This window comes from Amblyraja radiata, chromosome 13 (genome assembly GCF_010909765.2).
Source record: "Amblyraja radiata isolate CabotCenter1 chromosome 13, sAmbRad1.1.pri, whole genome shotgun sequence".
Lineage (NCBI taxonomy): Eukaryota > Metazoa > Chordata > Chondrichthyes > Rajiformes > Rajidae > Amblyraja > Amblyraja radiata.
Genome location: NC_045968.1, coordinates 44,489,205 through 44,509,550, shown reverse-complemented (window position 1 = coordinate 44,509,550; position 20,346 = coordinate 44,489,205). Strand labels below are relative to the sequence as shown.

Below are 20,346 nucleotides of genomic sequence, written 5' to 3'. Positions count from 1 at the left end.
ACTTACTTCTGACAGTTTTAGAAGATACTTCTCAAAGTGTTCCAAATTTAATGTTCCACCTTCATTAATGTACCCTGATAAAAATAAAGTTTCAAATATTACTTTTTAAAAAAAATCTATGAAACAATCTGTGACAACAAGATGGACCAAGAAAAATTTACGGATAAAGTGTTTTGTTTCAAACACTCACCTCCTAGAGTTGGCAGGACCTCAATATATGTCTTGTATAGCAAAGGTAGTGCATCATGATTGATATGTAAATGAGGTAGATGAGGAATAAAATCATTACCGACAAGAAACCCCATCAATATCCAGTCGTCTATTATCCGTTCAAGGTCATACTCAAAGGAAATCTTTCCCTGTTGATTGAGAATAACAAAGTAACAAGCAAATAAATTGAGTTCGATCAAAGCTCCAAAATGAATGTGATAAAACAGTTCTGTGTAAGGTTTTATGCATACTACTGCAAATCATATAGTTGCTAGCATGTTAGGTCACAACTCTTTAAAGAAGGCATCTTGCCAAATTCAACAACAATCTATTTACCACTGAGTGAGAGAAAAATAATGCTTCTAAAAAAGAACCCAGAACTTCAACTGTTCTCATCTATAAAGCATGATTCTGGTTTAGGTTTAATATGCTGATGCTGGTATCATAATCATCAATTCTTTAACATATTCAGAAAGCATAATGAAAGTTAAAGTAGCAAAGAACAGATGGAAACCATGTTTCTTTGTGATGGTCGTGAAATGTGGTTCATGGGAGTGATCCCCACTTGTCTTAAATCACCAATCATTTTGGTTCATCCATGTCAAGATGAGTTTGAAATAGGTTTTCCTTACAACAGAATTGTGCATGAAACAGACAGTGCTCTTGTAGAAAAAGGGCAATATAATCTGCAGTTTTTTACTCAAATGAACAAAATCCGAAAGCAATTTTTACAATGAAAAACTCAGCGATCAATGATTAAGAAAGAACTGCAGATCCTTGAAAAATCGAAAGTAGTGTGGCGGTCCCTGGGGGGTAGGCCACTCCTTGGATCATCACCCTCGCCGATTGAGGGACAGGGGCATTGGTCTGCCACGGGGTTTCCAGACGACCCTGTGTTTAGTGCTCTCGAGGTGTGTGTGTGGTGTACTCTCGCTGTTGGGATTAAAAGACTGTTTGAACCCGCCTGGCGTCTGGCCTTTTCCTGACCTTGACCAGGCCACTACACTGGTGACCCCACGCCGTTCATCACGCGTCGTGATGGATAATAACGCTGTTGCGCTGAAGCTCCCAACTCTGTGGACCGAAGAACCTGACATCTGGTTCCAGCAGGCAGAGGCACAGTTTGCAGTGAGAGGTATTACAGCAGATGAGACAAAATACTATTACGTGGTTGGCGCGCTTGACCAAGTGACTGCGAGGCGAGTTAAGCCTTTCCTCAGGGCCCCCCCGGTAACAAATAAATATACGGGCCTTAAGGAATTTCTTATCCGGAGGTTTGGCCTAGGTGACTCCGAGCGGGCAGCTCGGATTTTCAGAATGGACGGCCTGGGCGACCGCCGACCGTCTGCCCTCCTGGAAGACATGCTCACCCTAATGGGGGACCATGAACCTTGCTTTCTATTTAAATACGCCTACCTGCAGCAGCTACCCCCCAATATTCGCCTGCAACTCGCCAGGGATCCATTTACCGACATGCGGGCGCTGGGTGAACTGCCGACGAGCTGTGGAATTCCCGCCATCAGAACCTGGAAGCGCTGACCGTCCTTCCCGCGGCTTTTGGAGACTCAGAGCAGGTCGGGACCGCTATCGACCGCGTTTCCACTGCTCCTAGTCGGTCCCCGCGGCAAAATCCGGCCGCCATTGCGCATTCCACTGCAGGCACGTCCTTCCAGCACGGTCAGCCTGCAGTTCCACCTAATGCCAGCAGAGGTCGCTGGCGCTCAAACCAGCCTAATTCGCCTGCAGTTCCACCAGACGCCAGCAAAGGGGGTTGGTGCTATTACCATCGTCGCTGGGGAGCTGCAGCCAGGCTATGTCGCCCACCCTGTTTATTCCCAGGAAACGAAGGGGCCGGTCGTCAGTGATTCCTTCGGCAGCCGGCACAATTCATCGCGTCTTCGCTTGGGATCGCCGCACTGGAGGTCGATTCCTCGTGGACACTGGTGCGGAAGTGAGTGTTCTGCCTCCCTCCATCGCCGACATCCGTGCGGGCAAACGAGGCCCCCTCCTCACCGCGGCGTACGGGAGTGCTATTCGCACCTACGGGTTTCGCACCATCCCCCTCAACTTTGGCCGCAGCTCCTTTTCGTGGAGGTTCGTCATTGCCGATGTTTCCCAGCCGCTGCTGGGCGCCGACTTCCTTCGAGCCCATTCACTGCTCGTGGATGTCAAGCGGCAGCGCCTGATGCACTCTGTCACGCTGGAGCTGGTCTTCCTCCGCATTGGTGATCCCGTAGCACGCCCTGATGGCTCCCTGTCGTCCGTGGATGCGACTTTCGCGCGCATCCTGGCAGATTTTCCCGACATTCTTGAACCCCACTTCCGCTCCTCCACCCCCAAGCACGGGGTGGAGCACCATATCCCCACTACTGGCCCACCTGTGCACGCCCGGGCGCGTCTCGCGCCAGACAAGCTCCTTCTAGCTCGGGAGGAGTTCCGCCAGATGGAGGCGATGGGCACCGTGCGTCCCTCCTATAGCCCATGGGCGTCACCGCTCCACATGGTCCCTAAGACGAACGGGGGCTGGCGCCCGTGTGGGGATTACCGTCGCCTGAATGATGCGACCGTCGCCGACAGGTATCCGGTCCCGCACATTCAAGACTTCAATGCCCATCTGGCCGGAGCATCCGTATTCTCCAAGGTGGACCTCGTGCGAGGATACAATCAAATTCCGGTCCGCCCTGACGATATCCCGAAGACGGCCATTATTACACCATTTGGTCTATTCGAATTTGTACGGATGCCGTTTGGGTTAAAGAACGCTGCGCAGGCCTTTCAGCGGCTTATGTACTGTGTGTGCCGCGGCCTGGACTTCGTCTTCGTGTACTTGGACAACATACTCGTGGCCAGTCGCTCGCGGCAGGAGCACTGCATCCACCTCCGTCAGCTGTGTCAGCGCCTCAGCGACTTCGGTTTGGCCATCAACGCGTCCAAGTGCAGTTTCGGGGTGACGGCTATCGACTTCCTCAGCCACCGCGTGACTCCACAAGGGGTGGTGCCTCTGCCGACCAGGGTGGACGCTGTTCGCAGGTTCCCCTGTCCGACCACAGTTAGGGGCCTACAGGAATTTGTGGGGATGGTCACCTTCTATCACCGCTTCCTGCCGTCAGCGGCCGCAGTCATGCGTCCGCTTTTCCACCTGATTGCTGGTCATTGCAGGGAGGTTGATTTGTCCGTGGAAGCAACAGCGGCATTCGAGAGGGCTAAGCAGGCACTGGCTGAGGCCATGATGCTCGTCCACCCACGAGAGGACGCCCCGACTGCCCTGACGGTGGACGCTTCTGAGGTTGCGGTTGGGGCAGTGTTGGAGCAGCTCGTTGATGGATGCTGGCGGCCACTCGCCTTCTTCAGCAAGCATCTCAGTGATGCTCAGCGCCGTTACAGCGCCTTCGACCGTGAGCTCCTTGCCCTGTATCTCGCCGTACGTCATTTCCGCTACTTCCTGGAGGGGAGGCCATTTACCGCATTTACGGACCACAAGCCGCTAACCTTCGCGTTCGCCAAGGTTTAAGACCCGTGGTCTGCCCGGCAGCAGAGGCAGTTGGCGTATGTGTCCGAATACACCACCTCCATTCGGTTCGTTGAGGGCAAATTTAACAGGGTGGCCGATGCCTTATCGGGACCTGCAGTCCACGCGGTTCTCCAAGTCGGTGAGGGGATCAATTATTCCGCCCTGGCAGCCGCTCAGCTTGTCGACGAGGAGATGGCAGCCTATCGTACGGCAGTTTCGGGCCTGCAGCTGGAGGACGTTGTCTGTGGTCCTGGGGGTGCAACGCTGCTGTGCGATGTCTCCTCTGGAGTTCCGCGACCCATCGTCCCCATCACCTGGCGGCGCAGGGTGTTTGAGGTGCTCCATGGACTTGCCCATCCCTCCATCAGGGCGACAACGTCCCTGGTAGCCTCCCGCTTCATGTGGCACGGGCTGCGGAAGGAGGTTGGACATTGGCCAAGGTGCAACGACACGTGCGCGCGCCGTTGCAGGAATTCACCATGCCTCGGCAGCGTTTCGACCACATTCACGTGGACATCGTGGGGCCGCTGCCGTCGTCCCAGGGCATGACCTATCTATTCAACGTCGTGGACCGCTTCACGCTGTGGCCTGAAGCCATTCCGCTACCAAATTCTGCAACAACCACTTGTGCTCGAGCCTTGGTGGCGCACTGGATCGCCCGGTTCGGGGTGCCACTGGACATAACTTCCGACCGGGGGCCTCAGTTCACGTCAGAGCTGTGGTCGGCCATGGCACGCCTCCTGGGTGTTCGTCTGCACCACATGACGGCGTACCACCCGCAGGCGAACGGCCTGGTGGAGCGGTTTCACCGACAACTTAAGGATGCCCTGAAGGCACGGCTCAATGATCCGGACTGGGTGGATGCTCTGCTGTGGGTTTAGCTGGGGATCCGCACTGCACCGAAAGAGGACTTGGCTTCCTCCTCCGCCGAGTTGGTGTATCGGTCTCCGTTGACGGTGCCCAGGGAGTTCATCCCGCCCGCACGTGGCCAGGTGGAGCAGCCTTCGACGTTCTGCAACGTTCTGCAACGTCTTCGGCAGACGGTGAGCAAGTTGGCGCCGGTGCCCACGTCTCGTCATGGGTCCTTCCGTCCGCACATTCCCTCTGCTCTAGAGGACTGCCAGTTTATCTTCCTGTGCAGGGATGCGCATCGGACACCTCTCCAGCGGCTGTACAAAGGTCCCTTCCGGGTCCTGGAACATGGCTCGTCGACTTTTGTCCTGGACATGGGGGGTCGTCATGAGACTGTTTCAGTTGCGCGGCTGAAGCCAGCACATATTGATATTGATCAGCCGGTGATGGTAGCGCGGCCCCGTAAGCGAGGGCGGCCTCTGTCTAGGGTACCTCCTTCTCGGGCTACTCCGTCCCCTGCACCTGTTGGTCAGTCGCCTGTTCCGGGGCCGGGCATTGTGTGCACCCGGGCTGGCCGCCGTGTACGCCCTCCTGTCTGTTTCGTGCCTCGGGTACTTGGGGGGGGGGGGCCTGTGGCGGTCCCTGGGGGGTAGGCCACTCCTTGGATCATCCCCCTCGCCGATTGAGGGACAGGGGCATTGGTCTGCCACGGGGTTTCCAGACGACCCTGGGTTTAGTGCTCTCGAGGTGTGTGTGTGGTGTACTCTCGCTGTTGGGATTAAAAGACTACTGTTTGAACCCGCCTGGCGTCTGGCCTTTTCCTGACCTTGACCAGGCCACTACAGTAGACACAAATGCTGGAGAAACTCAACGGGTGAGGCAGCATCTATGGAGGGAAAGATAGGTAACGTTTTGGGTTGAGACCCTTTGTCAAACTGAGGAAGGGTCTTGACCCGAAACGTCACCTATTCCTTCGCTCCATAGATGCTGCCTCACCCGCTGAGTTTCTCCAGCATTTTTGTCTACCAGCGATCAATGATACTCATTTGAAGGAGGCAAAATGATGGAAGTAATCCTGTCAAGTGCACTTACTTGTCTAAAACCTACCCACCAATGATCAGCTTACATTTAGCATAGCTCACTTGGTTTCAGTCCTCACAGCCTTGGTCCAAACTTGAACCAATGAGCTGAATCTAGAGGTGAGGCCAGTGACTGTCCTTGACATTTGGCATCATCTGACGAAAATTGTGATCCAAAAATGAAACCAAATGTCACATGCACGTTATTATGAATTCATTAATGGCCAATGAACATCCCTCAAAACTAGATTTGTAGAGTTTGATTCTCTACACATGTTCTTGAATTCACCATCCCATTCATAGCTAGAATGGAGAAATTGGACTAGTCATTCTGCAGGTTCGAAGTCAATTTTATGTTTTATGTTACCTGCAGTATACAATTGCAGAGGAGCTTTGGCCGAACCGTCGGTACTTATAAGATGCTACAAAGATTCAACCTTTAAAACAATTATATATTCTCCGCATATTACAAATTACAAATAATGGAATATAGATCACTACATTTACATCTCTCATTGTAAACAATTGCAAGAGATACACACTCACTAATTTTATTCCTCATTTCAGTTTTGTTCCTATACTTTCCTACTCAGAGTAAACCTGTACAAGCACAATAAAGATACTTGTTTCTGAAGGCATCATGCTACATGGGTAGCAGCTTGCAGCACAGATGGATTAGAAAATAAGCTCTTCACATACAGGATCTACTTCGATTACACCTGATTAACAGCCTGAGAATGCTGGAGTATTTAGTTCAGATATAATCAATAGAAACTAGTCCCAATCCAAATACTCACTCTCACAGGTGAAAATTCATAGTCAACATACTCTCTCATTAGGGACAGGTGCAACAAGTGAAACGTGGTTTCCTCAACTGCAGCAATCCTGCAATGAACATAACTGTCAGTAACAGATATTTGTGGATCAAAATCAACATTATAAATAATTATCTAGCTGTGAAATGTTTCGATTATAAATAATAATGATAGTTTACCATTTTATTCCTGAGGTAGTGGGAAGATATTGGCAAATTCCAAAGATTTCCTTTACATATACAAATTGCATACCTCTTTGATTATTAAATATACCCTGTTCAAAAGTGTAAAGAACCTACCTTTTTTGAGATTTCCTGCCACCAAATCGAACTTCTTCCCTCAAAAGGGAAAAATTTGGTTCATGGCTTGTTAATCCAAGCATAATCTGCATTAAACACAAATGTCTATAATTTATTTAATGTTTGGGTGAAATACTTAGAAAAACATCACAAAACTTGAATGAATGCACTTATCCTGGTTAGAATAAAATTATGCAAAAGCATTAAGATTTAATAAACATGTTTTCTGAGGTAGAACTGTACCAAGATAAATCGAGCAAAATATCTAAATAATTTTTGTGAAATAAAATCTATTCGATACTATATAAATGTACCAGTAATAGTACTTCATTAAATTAGTAATCTGAGATAAAGTGATGGCGGAGCATCAAATGTACTCCCTTGTCAAGGGAGCACGAGGGAAAGGAGAATGTGGATGGGAGACAGACAAAAGAGAGTGGGAGAAAGGAGAAATAACTGTTTAAATTAAGAATGTGTTTTATCTAAATGGATGATTGAATACATACTAAATCAGCATCCAGTCCATATAGACAATGTCTCGTATTGGAATCATGATCCGGTTTTCTTTTTTCAGCTCTAATAAATTCCATGATTTTATGTTCACCTTCCCCTGGGGTCTGAAACAAGATGTATATTTAGAAATGGATATTTAAACAGTGACATTTGATAATATCACACAGTTCAAAATGCCATCCAATTTTAAATCCACCTGCTTCACTACCACGCTAAATATTCATTCTCGCCACCACCTGATGGTTGTAGTATGCACTATCAAATTGGTTAGACAACAGATGCAAGGGACAACTACCAACTGATGAGATTTCTGAAAATGAATGTGAAACAGCAGCATGACCCATAAATCTATGCAGTTTTGACATTAACTGAATGGCAGCAAGAAATAAAATGCAAAATCTTGCTCCATAAAGGCTTCAACAAAACAAGTTGGAATAGTCTTAATTCAGTATTTCGTATTGTTACTTTAAAAAAACCCAATCTGATTAATCAAACAAAATTTGCACTGAACCTAAAGGCCACGATGAGTTTACATTTTTTTCCCCAAAATCATTGTTAATGTTTCCTCGATTAGCTTAAAAAATGTCCACATCACTTAAGGTAAATTGACTCCACTGAATTGTCTGATTTATCCTTCATTTACCAGGGGAAAAACATTCCAGGATTACACGTTTGGTGAAAAGGTCCTGTTAATCAATCTTACAACCTCTAAAAATGTATGTACAATCGATCATTCTGATGTCTCTCATCCTTTACAATTGCATATTTCATAAGATCCACAACATCAATCATTTCCATTTCAAGAAACTACAGATACATTTTATGCGCACAAAAGACCAGGTGCCATTTTAGTGCTTCTGCTTTAACTGTATTTCCGCCATCAGGCAACAATGTTATCAAAATCATTTTTCTTGATATGAACCATACCAAACACTCATTTAATACTTTAGCCATTCTTCTACCTCTTTCAACAGATCTCCATTGTAATCTCCAAGCAACTCTCCTGCTCGTTTAAAAATTGTTAATGTGCCTGGTGAAGATCGACAAGTTCTCTTTCATGTAGCCACTAATAAATGGTTGTACCTGCTTTAGTTGTCGTCTGTATTTTCTGCATGTAGAGATGCCGTCTGACCCGCTGAGTTACTTCAGCTTTTGATGTCTATGTTATTAAAGATTACTTTTGTCATAGGTCCAGATTTTGCTTCTGTAGTCTCTCAGCAGCTGATTTAGATGCCCTCCATGTAACACTTGTGGAATTATAATTCTGCATATCAACTTTCTGATACTCTTCATACAGGGAAAATTATTCTTCTGAGTTTTTCTTTGCTAGATTGCTGCTTGTCCTGCTCCATAACTAATCCAAGCCTTGGAATATAACACAGCATTCAATTCCTGGGGAACTTCATATTTTTATTGCATTCTTCAGGATTAGATACAACAAAGCCACTTTTCTAGGCTGAAATGTGCTGATAATATTCTTACAGAAATTCCTCTTTCTACCCCATAGTATAAGCACTGCGTCATTCAAAATGGCTTAAATGAAGTATTTCATTATCAACGGTAAATTCTTTGCAAATCTGTACCTCCAATTCATTCCTACTATATGCTGATTTAGAAAACACATAAAGCAATTTAATAACTCCTTTATTATTTTTTAGAACCAATCATTCTGGGACTACCCGCCCTTACTGGAACCCCCATCCAACAACTGATCCTTTCAAAAACACTCTCTTGCATATCAAAATTAATAATAATATATTTCCTGATCCCTCCAGTTTCGGAATATTTATATCATGCATTGAATTGTCCCTTTTTGAGCCTGGTCTTACATTATACTTACACATAACTGTTGGTTCCACTGCTGACCATGCTTATTTGACATATTTATTAAAGTTACATTGATATACTGTAGACCCTCAATATAACGTGGCCCCTATAAGGCCGGAATGCAGGTAAGGTTCGGCGGAGATGGCGGCAGGCACTGTGTGGAAGCGGCTGTGGGTTGGCGGTGGTGGCAGACGGTCTGGCCTGGAAGTGGTGCGAGCCAGGAGTGGCGTGGGCAGCCGGGGCTGGAAACAACTGGGGGGGCAGCAAGAGCAAGGGGTGGTGTGGGCAGCCGGGGCTGTAAGCGACTGGGGAGGCAGCCGGTGCTCCAAGTGGCCAGGGGGGTGGCGCAAGCTGCCGGAGAGGCGTCGAGGCCAGGGGGCAGCTTTGGCAGGTCCGTCCACGATACAAAGATCAGTTATAGAGGTCAGTTAAAACGAGGGTTTGCTGTATTATAAAACCCAATTTACCCCTTGGTATTTTCTATGATCCGAACTAACTTCCTAAAATTTAAAAAGTACTGCCCTACCCCATCTATTTGGTTTTTCAGTTTGAGAAGAAAAACAAATTTGGGGCATTTACTGTTTTATTACCTCATGACCTGACAGGTATACAGTTACACCTTCCCAGGATTTGTCACTTGAAATCTTCATGTTTACAAAATATTTTAGCTGTTCATGTAACCTGGCCATAAAAGCAGTACCTGAAACAAGACAAAAACATATAAAAAGTAAATAATGTATATTATCCAAAAAAAGCGCAGACAAAAGAAAAATCACGCAATCTGCCATTGCTGTATAATAAGGGTGGAACTGTCAAAATCATTTTGCTTTAACAGAGCTCAATGACTATCATTAATTCAACTTATGGGAACAGCACTAAACCCATCATCTCACTTTTACTTCAGTAATTAACTGTCTTGGTATCTGTAAAAATGTAAAATAAGCTGCTTACAAATGTAACTGGAACACCAGTGTGACTGTAGTGGGAATCTAGAATGAGAAAATAATCTTGCTCATCTCACGAGCTCACTATTAGTGTAATATGTGGTTACTGGAACACTTAATTGAATGCAGACACTCAAAAATCACAAAGTTGTATCAAATGATTGTAGGTTAACACTTAATGTAAATGGCACCCAACAGAGAACCTGACCATAAACTCTACTTTGATACTGCAGTGTTATAGAAATATAGAAAATTGGTACAGGAGTAGGTCATTCGCCCCTTTGAGTCATTCCATATGATCATGGATGATCATCCAAAATCAGTACCCCGTTCCTGCTTTTCCCCCCATATCCCTTGATTCCGTTAGCCGAAGACCTAAATCTAGCTCTCTCTTGAAAACATCCAGTGAATTGGCCTCCACTGCCTTCTGTGGCAGAGAATTCCACAGATTCACAACTCTATGGTGAAAAAGTTTTTTCTCATCTCAGTCTTAAATGACCTACCCCTTATTCTTAAAATGTGACCCCTGGTTTTGGACTCCCCCCAATATCGGGAACATTTTTCCTGCATCTAGCCTGCCCAATCCTTTAAGAATTTTATATGTTTCTATAAGATTCCCTCGTTCGTTCTAAATTCCAGTGAATACAAGCCCCATCAACCCATTCTTTCATCGTATGTGCATTTTCTCTGCACCCTTTCCAGCATGACATCATATTTCCTTTAGCATGGTGCCCAAAACTGTACAGAAACCCAGCTAAGCGTTTTAGTTCAGTGAAGATATAAAATATAATCTATTAAATACTTAAAACCGTTTACTTTATAATTATTAAAATCATCTGCGGAATGGAGTGAATTTCATTACAAAGATTTAAGAATTTTTGTCATAAGTACAAGAATATTTGTAATGCTGTAAGCCCACAAATCTGTTTATTTCAAATGGCTGTGAATAATTAGCACCGTCATTGCATTGCCATGGTAGTTTGGGCGTGCCGTGAGGGCGATCCAGCTCGGGGCTGGAACGGTGCTCCGGTGGCTGGGACGGTGTTCTGGCGGCGGTGACCTGAGTGTCCGGGGTTGAGCCGCGGGCCAGCGGCTGCGTCCGCTGGACTGGAGGGCGGCAGCTTCGACCACCCCGGGCCGCGGTGTTTGAGCCGGCCCGTTGCGGGGTTCGGTGAGCCGCGGGACTGGTTGTTACATCGCCCGGTGGGGTATTGCCTCAGCGCAGAGGGAGAAGAGGAGGGAAGAGACTGCAGCCCTAAGATTTTTGCCTCCACCACAGTGAGGTGCTTGGAGGACTCACTGTGGTGGTGTTAATTTGTGTTTATTGTTGTTACTATTGTATGATTGTATGTATGACTGCAGGCACGAAATTTCGTTCAGACCGTAAGGTCTGAATGACAATAAAGGCATTCAATTCAATTCAATTCAATTCAATTTCGTCCCTTTAGGCGAGTGAATGATTTATTTCACAAATTTGATTTGAACTTGATACAACATTTGAAAAAAATCGCAACTATTAACAGATCAAGCAGCATTCATGGGGAGTGAAACAAAGTCTATGATTCAGATCAAGGAATCTTCCATGGAACATGTAATGTGAGAAAAAAAACCATGATTTAAAATGCAGAGTGATGTAGGAACGGAGAGAATAGAGAGAATGTTTCTTGCCTTCCCACCATCCAGGAACCCAAACAATTCTTCCAGGTGATGCACCAATTCATTTTCACTTCTTCCAATTTAGTGTATTTTATTCATTGAAGCCAGGGATATTGATATAAACACGCGTTGTACATTACTCAAAAATCAATAAATAAAATTCTATATTTTCAGGAATGTATATTCCTGGACACTCACAGTCCATTCATGACTTTCTGGTAAGGCTATTTATATATGAACCATAGCCTTCAATTGATTGAGTTTTTTGAAGTAATCAAATAGGTTAATGGGGCAAAGCTGTAGACTTTGTCCACATGGACTTTAGCAAGGCATTTGATAAGGTAAGTTGCCCAGGAAAGTTAGATGGCATAGGATCCAGGGAGAGCAAGCTGAATGGATAAGAGAATTGGTCTCACGTAAGAAAGGAGAGGATGATTGTGAAAGGTTGTTTTTCAGACTCTCCCCGTTGGATTGCAACCTTGTCGTGGTCGGGGAGCTTGTGTGTCTCAGTGAACCCTAGAGCTAGGCTAGCGGGAGATTCGTCTCCTGTTAGGGTCTCCCATGCTGAACAGGTCGAAGGGTAGAGGCGAGACGAAGAGCAATCCACTGGTCCTCCAGGTTGGAGGTTAAGCACAGGGCTAATAACCCTGTCTCGTAAAACAAACATGTTACGGAAACAGCAACTGAAGGAATCAAAATTAAGTGGAGGACCTTCGTTGCTGCCCTACATGCCAGGAGGCATTATAGGCAGTAAGTAAGTACGTTTTTAAGACTGGAAGCCTATGATTAGTGGTGTGGCTCAGGGATTGGTGCTGTACCCATTGTTATTTGTGGTTTATATCAATGATTTGGATGAGAATGTACAAGGCATGATTAGTAAATTTAGAGATTACATAAAAGTGGACAGTGAAGATGGTTCTCAAAAATTACAGCAGGATCTTGAGCGGCTGGGCAAGTGGGCGGAGGAATGGTCAATGGAGTTTAATGCAGATAAGTATACTGTAAGTGTTTCATTTTGGAATGTCAAACCGAGACAGGACCTTCACACTGAATAGCAGGGCCCTGGATAGTGTTGCGGTGCAGAGGGATTCAGAGACCTGAAAATTGTGTCACAGGTAGACAGGGTGCTCAAGAAGGCTTTTGGTACATTGGCCTTGATTTGTCAAGATATTGAGTATAGAAGTTGGGATGTTATGTTACAATTGAACAAGACATCGGTGAGGCTGCAAATAGAGTCTGGTTTTGGTCACCCTGCTGTGGGAAGGATGTTGTTAAATTGGTGCAGAAGGCCAAAGGTGATCTTATAGCTGTATATAAGATCACAAGGGAAATAGATAAGGTTAATGCACAGTCTTTTACCCAGAGTGGAACCAATGGACATAGGTTTATAGTGAGAGAGGAAAGATTTAATAGGAACCCAAGGCCAATATTTTTCACACAGAGGGTGGTGGGTATGTAGAACGAGCTGCCAGAGGAGGTAGTTGAGGCAAGTACAATAACAACATTTAAAAGACATTGGACAGATGCATGGATAGGAATGGTTGGGCGTGATATGGGCCAAACACAGACAGGTGGGACGAGGAGAGATAAACCGTGCTCTATGACTATGACCCGAATTGAAATCTCCAAAACTAATATTAGCATCAAAACAGGAAAAATCTTATTCCATCTTACGGCACTTGGAAATTCAAAAGTCAGTAGACTTGGCTGAGATTGGTGGAGCTTCGGATACTAAAAAAAGAGGTATTCTTAGTGTTACAAAAGGTAAACAAGGTCATCTCATTTATAGAACATGGAAGGCAGATATTCAAAGCACGAAAAGTTTTTCCTTCGTACAATGCATTCAGAAAGTATTCAGACCCTTCACTTTTTCCACATTTTGTTACGTTACAGCCTTATTTTAAAATGGATTAAATTCATTTTTTTATCATCAATCTACACACAATACCCCAGAATAAAGAAACAAATACAGGTGTTTAGAAATGTTTGCAAAGTAATTAAAAAGAAATAACTGAAATATCACATTTACATAAGTATTCAGACCCTTTGCTATGATTGAAAATTGAGCTTAGGTTCATCCTGTTTCCATTGATTATCCTTGAGATGTTTGCACAACTTGATTGGAGTCCGCCAGTGGTAAATTAAGTTGATTGGACATGATTTGGAAAGGCACACACCTGTTTATATAACAGTTGAGCAAAAAAAAAAAACAAGCTTTGAAGACAAAATAATTGTCTGTAGACTGAGACAAGATTGTGTCGAGACACAGATCTGGGGAAGGGTATAAAACAATTTCTGCAGCATTGCAGGTCCCGAAGAGCACAGCAGCCTCCGTCATTCTTAAATGGAAGAACTTTGGAACCACCAGGACTCTTCATTGAGCTGGCCACCCGGCCAAACTGAGCAATTGGGGGAGAAGGGCCTTGGTCAGGGGGGTGACCAAGAACCCGATGGTCACTCTGACAGAGCTCCAGAGTTCCTCTGTGGAGATGGGATAACATTCCAGAAGGACAACTAGATCTGCGGTACTCCACCAATCAGGCCTTTATGGTAGAGTGGCCAGACGGTAGCCACTCCTCAGTAAAAGGCACATGACAGCCCGCTTGGAGTTTGCCAAAAGGGTTGTTTTCTCTGGTGCTCTGATCTGATGAAACCAAGATTGAGCTCTTTGGCCTGAATGCCAAGCGTCACGTCTGGAGGAAACCAGGCACCGCTTATCACCTGGCCAATACCATACCTAAGGTGAAGCATGGTGGTGGCAGCATCATGCTGTGGGGATGCTTTTCAGCAGCAGGAACTGGGAGACTAGTCTGAATCGAGGGAAAGATGAACGGAGCAAAGCTCAGACAGATCCTTGATGAAAACCTGCTCCAGAGCGTTCTGGACCTCAGAGGGGGGTGGAGGTTCACCTTCCAACAGGACAATGACCCAAAGCACACAGCCAAGACAACGCAGGAGTGGCTTCATGACAAGTCTGTGAATGTCCTTGAGTAGCCCAGCCAGAGCCCGGACTTGAACCCGATCGAACATCTCTGGAGGGACGTAAAAATAGCTGTGCATCAACACTCCCCATCCAACCTGACAGAACTTGAGAGGATCTGCAGAGAAGAATGGGAGAAATTACCCAAATACAGGTGTACCAAGCTTGTAGCGTCATACCCAAGATGACCTGAGGCTGTAATCGCTGCCAAAGGTGCCTCAACAAAGTACTGAGCAAAGGGTCTGAATACTTATGTAAATGTGATATTTCAGTTATTTCTTTTTAAGTACTTTCCAAAAATTTCTAAACACCTGTTTTCTCTTTTTTATTATGGGATATTGTGTGTAGATTGATGACCAAACAAATGAATTTAATCCATTTTAGAATAAGGCTGTAACGTAACACAATGTGGAAAAAGTGAAGGGGTCTGAATACTTTCTGAATGCACTGTAGATCCTGGAAATAAATCACCATGAACCACAAATGCAAGAACTTAACTTTTTATAAAAAATATATACCACCATCTTATTTTATTCAATTCCATGTAATCAAAGTTTGTATTTAGTTTGTAGAAAACACAGCTGCTGCTGAGCCTGTTACCTGGGGTGATGCAGTTGGAGTCAAATCTGGCTTCTGTAGGAAGGCTTTCTCCTTTCTCCAAGGCTTTTTTAATTTTTTCTTCCGCTTCCTTTGCTGATCTATGATTTAAAACATTGTGCAATCACGCCGAATCATACGGACAGGAAATAGACGACACATTTGCAAGAGAGAAAGAGCCTGTGAAATGAAGGTAGACATCTGACAAGATTGTGCTTGCACAGAAATAAATGTGGAATGAGAAAGGAGACTAAAAAGTAAGACTATGATGCGTTTAGCATAGATATATCATATTTGAATATATCAAAGATAATTGCTGATTCCTCCATGACCTACTTTGTTCAGTCCGGCCAATTTTCCCATCTACAATATATTTGGTTCACCATACCAGCGACAGAGAGCTTATTCCAATAATGGGCAGCTAATGTAAGGTCGCTAACCCAAAGAATTCTACCAATAGTTCTTGACCATGAGTATTTTCAGCACTGTTTTATTTCATAGTTAATGCATCTTTCAAAAGTTTCATATGATTTTCTTCCACTTCATCCATCTGTAGGATTGCTCTTTTCTGCATGCTGAATGACAAGTTTCTGCATAGTTTCAATATGTTGCTCGAGCAATTCAAAGCACCAAAGGAATACTTACATAACTTCCAGACCTCAAAAGATTAGGCAGGGTGGGATGTTCTCCTTAGAATTGTAAAGTTTAAAGAGAGATCTGATTGATTTTTAGAAGTTAGGGTTTATATGGAATACATAAGAAAGTGTTTCAAATAGTCAGTAACCAGACACTAAGATTTAAGGCTAATGACACAAACATCAAACCATGATTTGGCCAAATGAATGGTTACATTTTGGAATCCAATGGATACAGATTCAGTGCTGCTCTTCAATAGGAGATTGGATATACTGTATATTCAAAGAGGAAGAACGGATCCATGAAAAGACCATGGACCAGGATTTACTGTTCTTCAGAAGCAAGAACTCTAGCAAGTAGTTAGTGGTTGAGGCAGGTAAAAGCCAGAGGAAATAGTTGAGACAGGTACAACGACAACATTTAAAATACACTTGGACAGGTGTGTCCAAACCTGCCTCTCCAGAGATGCTGCCTGTCCCAGCTTTTTGTGTCCACTGACAGGTATGTTGTTGGGAAATTTGAAAATTGTAAGGAAGATGAATAGGTTATAGTTCGGTTAACCCTGGAGCTCACATACTGGGGAGCATGATAGGAATATGGCCAAGATAGAATGTAGTTAAAATAGCTTAGGCTGAAACATTCTGCTGTGAAGCAGGCTTCCTTATCAGTAGGGGGGGAGTTTGTAGTTCTGTCTAGGTTTGTATCTGTTGCAAACTTGCATTACAGCTGCTCTTTGTCACTGTGTTGAGCAGGCAAGTCTTCCAAAGGTTAACAAATGATCTCTTTTACGAGGGGACTCCATTTGGCGAGGGAAATCTGGACATTTATGATATCTACATGTTAAATATATGGGAGGGAGATATCTAAACAACAGGAAATGCAAGATTTAAGTTAACTTTGGGGAGACATTGATTAATGATTGTTTATTTCAACTCCATGGGAAACCATTGTGTCATGAGGGTATAAGAATCCTAGTTACTGTAGTATTTTGAAATAGTTTGAGCTTGCTCACACTGCCCCCCGATGTACATTGCTACGGTATTTTATTAAACCGACTTGTTCGAAAGAATCACCACTGACCTATGAGCTGTTTTATTTTGTGTCTATGCCTATCTGAGTAAAGTCAGATAAAGGAAAAGTACACAATTCCCTCCTACAAGGTATATGGATTGGAAACGTTTTGAGGCCAATTGCAGGCAAATGAGTCGAGGTGAGATGCGACATTTTGGTTGCCATAAATGAGTTGGGCTGAAGGGCCTGTTTCTGTGCTGCATGACAATCACATATGCCTGGAGATTGTACGACTAATGGGGTTGTCATAGTAGGGGATTTTAACATTCCCAATACAGACTGGGATTGCCATAGTGTCAAGGGATTAGACAGGGTGGGTTTTTTTTTTAAGTGCTTTCAGGAAAGTTTACACAGAGAATATTTAGAGGACACTACAAGGAACAGGACAAAGCTTGGCCTACTCTTACGGAATTGGGCAGGACAAATAACTGATGTTTCAATGCATGAGCCTTTTGGGAATAACAACCAAATTTCTATTAGTTTCAAAATAGTTATGAGGACAGGGCTGTCCACAAGTTGAAGTTCTAAATTCAAGGCCAACATGATGGTATTACATCGGAGCTTGCAAAAGCTGATGGGAGTAGGTTGTTTGCATACAAAGGGGTGTCCGAAAAAAAAATTGAGTGAGAGTTCAAGGTGTACATATTCCGGTTAGCATGAAGGGCAAGGCAGAGAAGTAGGAGCCCTGGATGACAAGAGAAATTGTGGCTCTGGTCAGATATAGGCAGCTGGGAACAAATGAATTCCCTGAGGAGTATAGAGATATGAGGAGTGTACACAAGGTGGAAACCAGGAGAGCAAAAAGGGGTCATGTGATACCTCCGACAGATAAGATCAAGGAGAATCCAAAGACATTTTCTCAGTATATTAAGGGGAAAAAAGTGTAACAAGGGAAAATAGAACCCCTCAGGAAAAAAATGGCCATCTATGCATGGAGCTGCATGACATGGGCAAGGTCCTTAATGATTATTTCTCCTCTGCTTTTACTGCAGACAGACTACGTCTTTTCCTCCCACGGTGGGGGAATCAAGAAGTGAGGGCATAGATGTAAGGTTCTAATATTCAAAAGTGTTAATCACATAATAAACCTTAAATTGTGCTCACACACACTTCATACCTATCAATCTGAGATGTGCACCCCCTCCACCCCTTCAGCTTGGAATATTCACTGATGGCATACCACCTCAGAGCCAGAAAAAAACATTGCTAGACAAGTCATTCAATCCAACCTGTCTGCACCTGATACTTGAAAGTGCAATCTTGTTAGTCCCTCTCTTCTCTTTTCTGCTTGCTCAGGCTGCAGGCAGTTTTGCTGTAATGCTATAGTTCCTTTACTAAGAAACCTCACGTTGTAGAAAAGAGTTTAAAAAATTTATGTGCCAGTGAGAAAAATAGTTCTTTTTCAACAGTTATTTTTCGCACAGGACTTAAAAAATTAAAGCCGTTTGTAATAGCTACAACTTTGTTTTTGTGACTGCAAGCTAAATATACTAAAGACTATGTTACATTGTTTAATAAAGTATCATTGCACAAGTATTAATAGAAACAGTTGCCAATTTTCAGAGTAAAGGGCCTGTCCCACTTGTGTGTCCTTGGCACGCAAATTACGCAACCTCGTGGTCGCGTTGAGGCGCACGGGCATCGTATGGCCGCGTGGGGCCGGTCCCACTGAGAAGCGCGGAGAGGTATGTAGTTGTGCGCGGGGCTCCGAAATTTTTGTAGTGAACAAAATCTTCGTGCGCCAACGGCCTGTCGCGGAACTGACGGCCATAGTGGGACAGGCCCAAGACCCTGGCGCGACGCAGCGTCTCACCTTCAACAGCAGCAGAAGCAGGCAAACGATCGCCGAGCTCGGCCTGGGGCTCACGGCCGTTGCGGTCCGGATCCGCCCCCACTTCTACGCCAAGAAAATTAAAGATAGACACAAAATGCAGGAGTAACTCAGCGGGACCAGCAGCATCTCTGGAGAGAAGCAATGGGTGACGTTTTGGGTCAAGACCCTTCTTTTCAGACTGAAGAAGAGTCTCGACACTGAAACGTCACCCATTGCTTCTCTCCTGAGATGCTGCCGGTCCCGCTGAGTTACTCCAGCTTTGTGTCCATCTTCAAATGACGTCACGCGCTCCAGACGGCTGTGCGGTCGAATGAAATCGCGTGCGACCTTCGTGGGACCGTCGCGGCTCAACGCGACCACGAGGTCGCGTAATTTGCGTGCCAAGGACACCTAAGTGGGACAGGGGCTTTACTGTCTTAAATTGTCTCATGCGGTGAAACTGGTAGTCTGATTTGTTAAGAGACAATGGTATTTGATTACTGCATGGTTAGGTCCTGATCAAAAACGCATCATAACTAATAGACAGTGTTCCCTAATTATCAATTGTGTTATATCCAATTTGCATTATGGTAACACTCGTTTCAACAGAATTACCTGTACTTAATTACCAGTTTTCTATTCTCAACATTGCTGTAAATGTTCATCATGGTAATGTAAAAACATTATACAAAATAAGGTTGGAAGGTAACTTGAAAATAGGTGACGTTGCATTTCTGAACTGGGACAAATTATCTTTTGACTTACAACAGTGAAGAGTATACTTTAATAAAGTCTCATCTGAATAGAGAGATAAAGTATGGAAACATGCCCTTTGTCCTACCACACTGAATAAGTAAGGGCCTGTCTCACTTTCACGACCTAATTCACGATCTCTGCCGAGTTTGCCCTTGACTCATACTCGCAGCATGGTCGTCACGAGGTCGTAGGAGGTCGAAGGAAGGTCGTAGGTAGGTCGTGATGCTAGTCCTAGGTACTCGTGGCATCAAGTAGGTCAGGGCGTTTTTCTAGCCTGATGAAAAATGTCCACGAGTAAAAAAAGGTCATGAATTAGGTCGTGAAAGTGGGACAGGCCCTTATTCACCACCCATATACACTAATCTAATCCAACTTTATTCTCTCCACATTGTTATCAATTTCTCTCCAGATTCTTGCACACACCTACACAATTTATAATGGGCAACAAACCAACCTACTCTCATGTCTGTGGGAAGTGGGGGGGGGAACCAGAGCACCCAGAAGAAACCCAGAGTCAAAGGGAGCACAGACAGCATCCGAGGTCAGGATTGAACCCAGGTCTTTGGCTCTTTGAGGCAGCGGCTCTACAAGCTGCACCACTGTGCCGCCCCTATTGAATGCTTGGATGCAACTCCACAAAGATAGCATTGAAGGTCGAATTGAATCTGGGTGGCTAGAGCTGTGAGGCAGTAGTTCTACCTGCGAATACATTGTGCCATTTGATTCCTACTTATTTATTCACTTTCATAAACTTCTCACAAGATATCCATTGAACCTATTATGTCAG

The 20,346-nt window shown here is 44.7% G+C and overlaps 1 protein-coding gene across 2 annotated transcripts in view; it reads right to left on the bottom strand.

The window, feature by feature from the left end:
• xrn1 (5'-3' exoribonuclease 1) overlaps window positions 1-20,346 on the bottom strand; it is a 111,483-nt gene that overhangs the window by 70,199 nt on the left and 20,938 nt on the right. For both annotated transcript variants that reach the window (XR_004413812.1, XM_033031911.1), the window contains exons 3-9: window positions 15,287-15,384; window positions 9,697-9,806; window positions 7,273-7,383; window positions 6,767-6,852; window positions 6,450-6,537; window positions 191-359; window positions 7-74 (exon numbers count right to left, since the gene is read on the bottom strand). Coding sequence is in view for 1 of the 2 variants with exons in the window: in XM_033031911.1 (XP_032887802.1) it covers window positions 7-74; window positions 191-359; window positions 6,450-6,537; window positions 6,767-6,852; window positions 7,273-7,383; window positions 9,697-9,806; window positions 15,287-15,384 (730 nt within the window). In the remaining variant the exon portion in view is untranslated. The remainder of the gene's footprint in view (window positions 1-6; window positions 75-190; window positions 360-6,449; window positions 6,538-6,766; window positions 6,853-7,272; window positions 7,384-9,696; window positions 9,807-15,286; window positions 15,385-20,346) is intronic.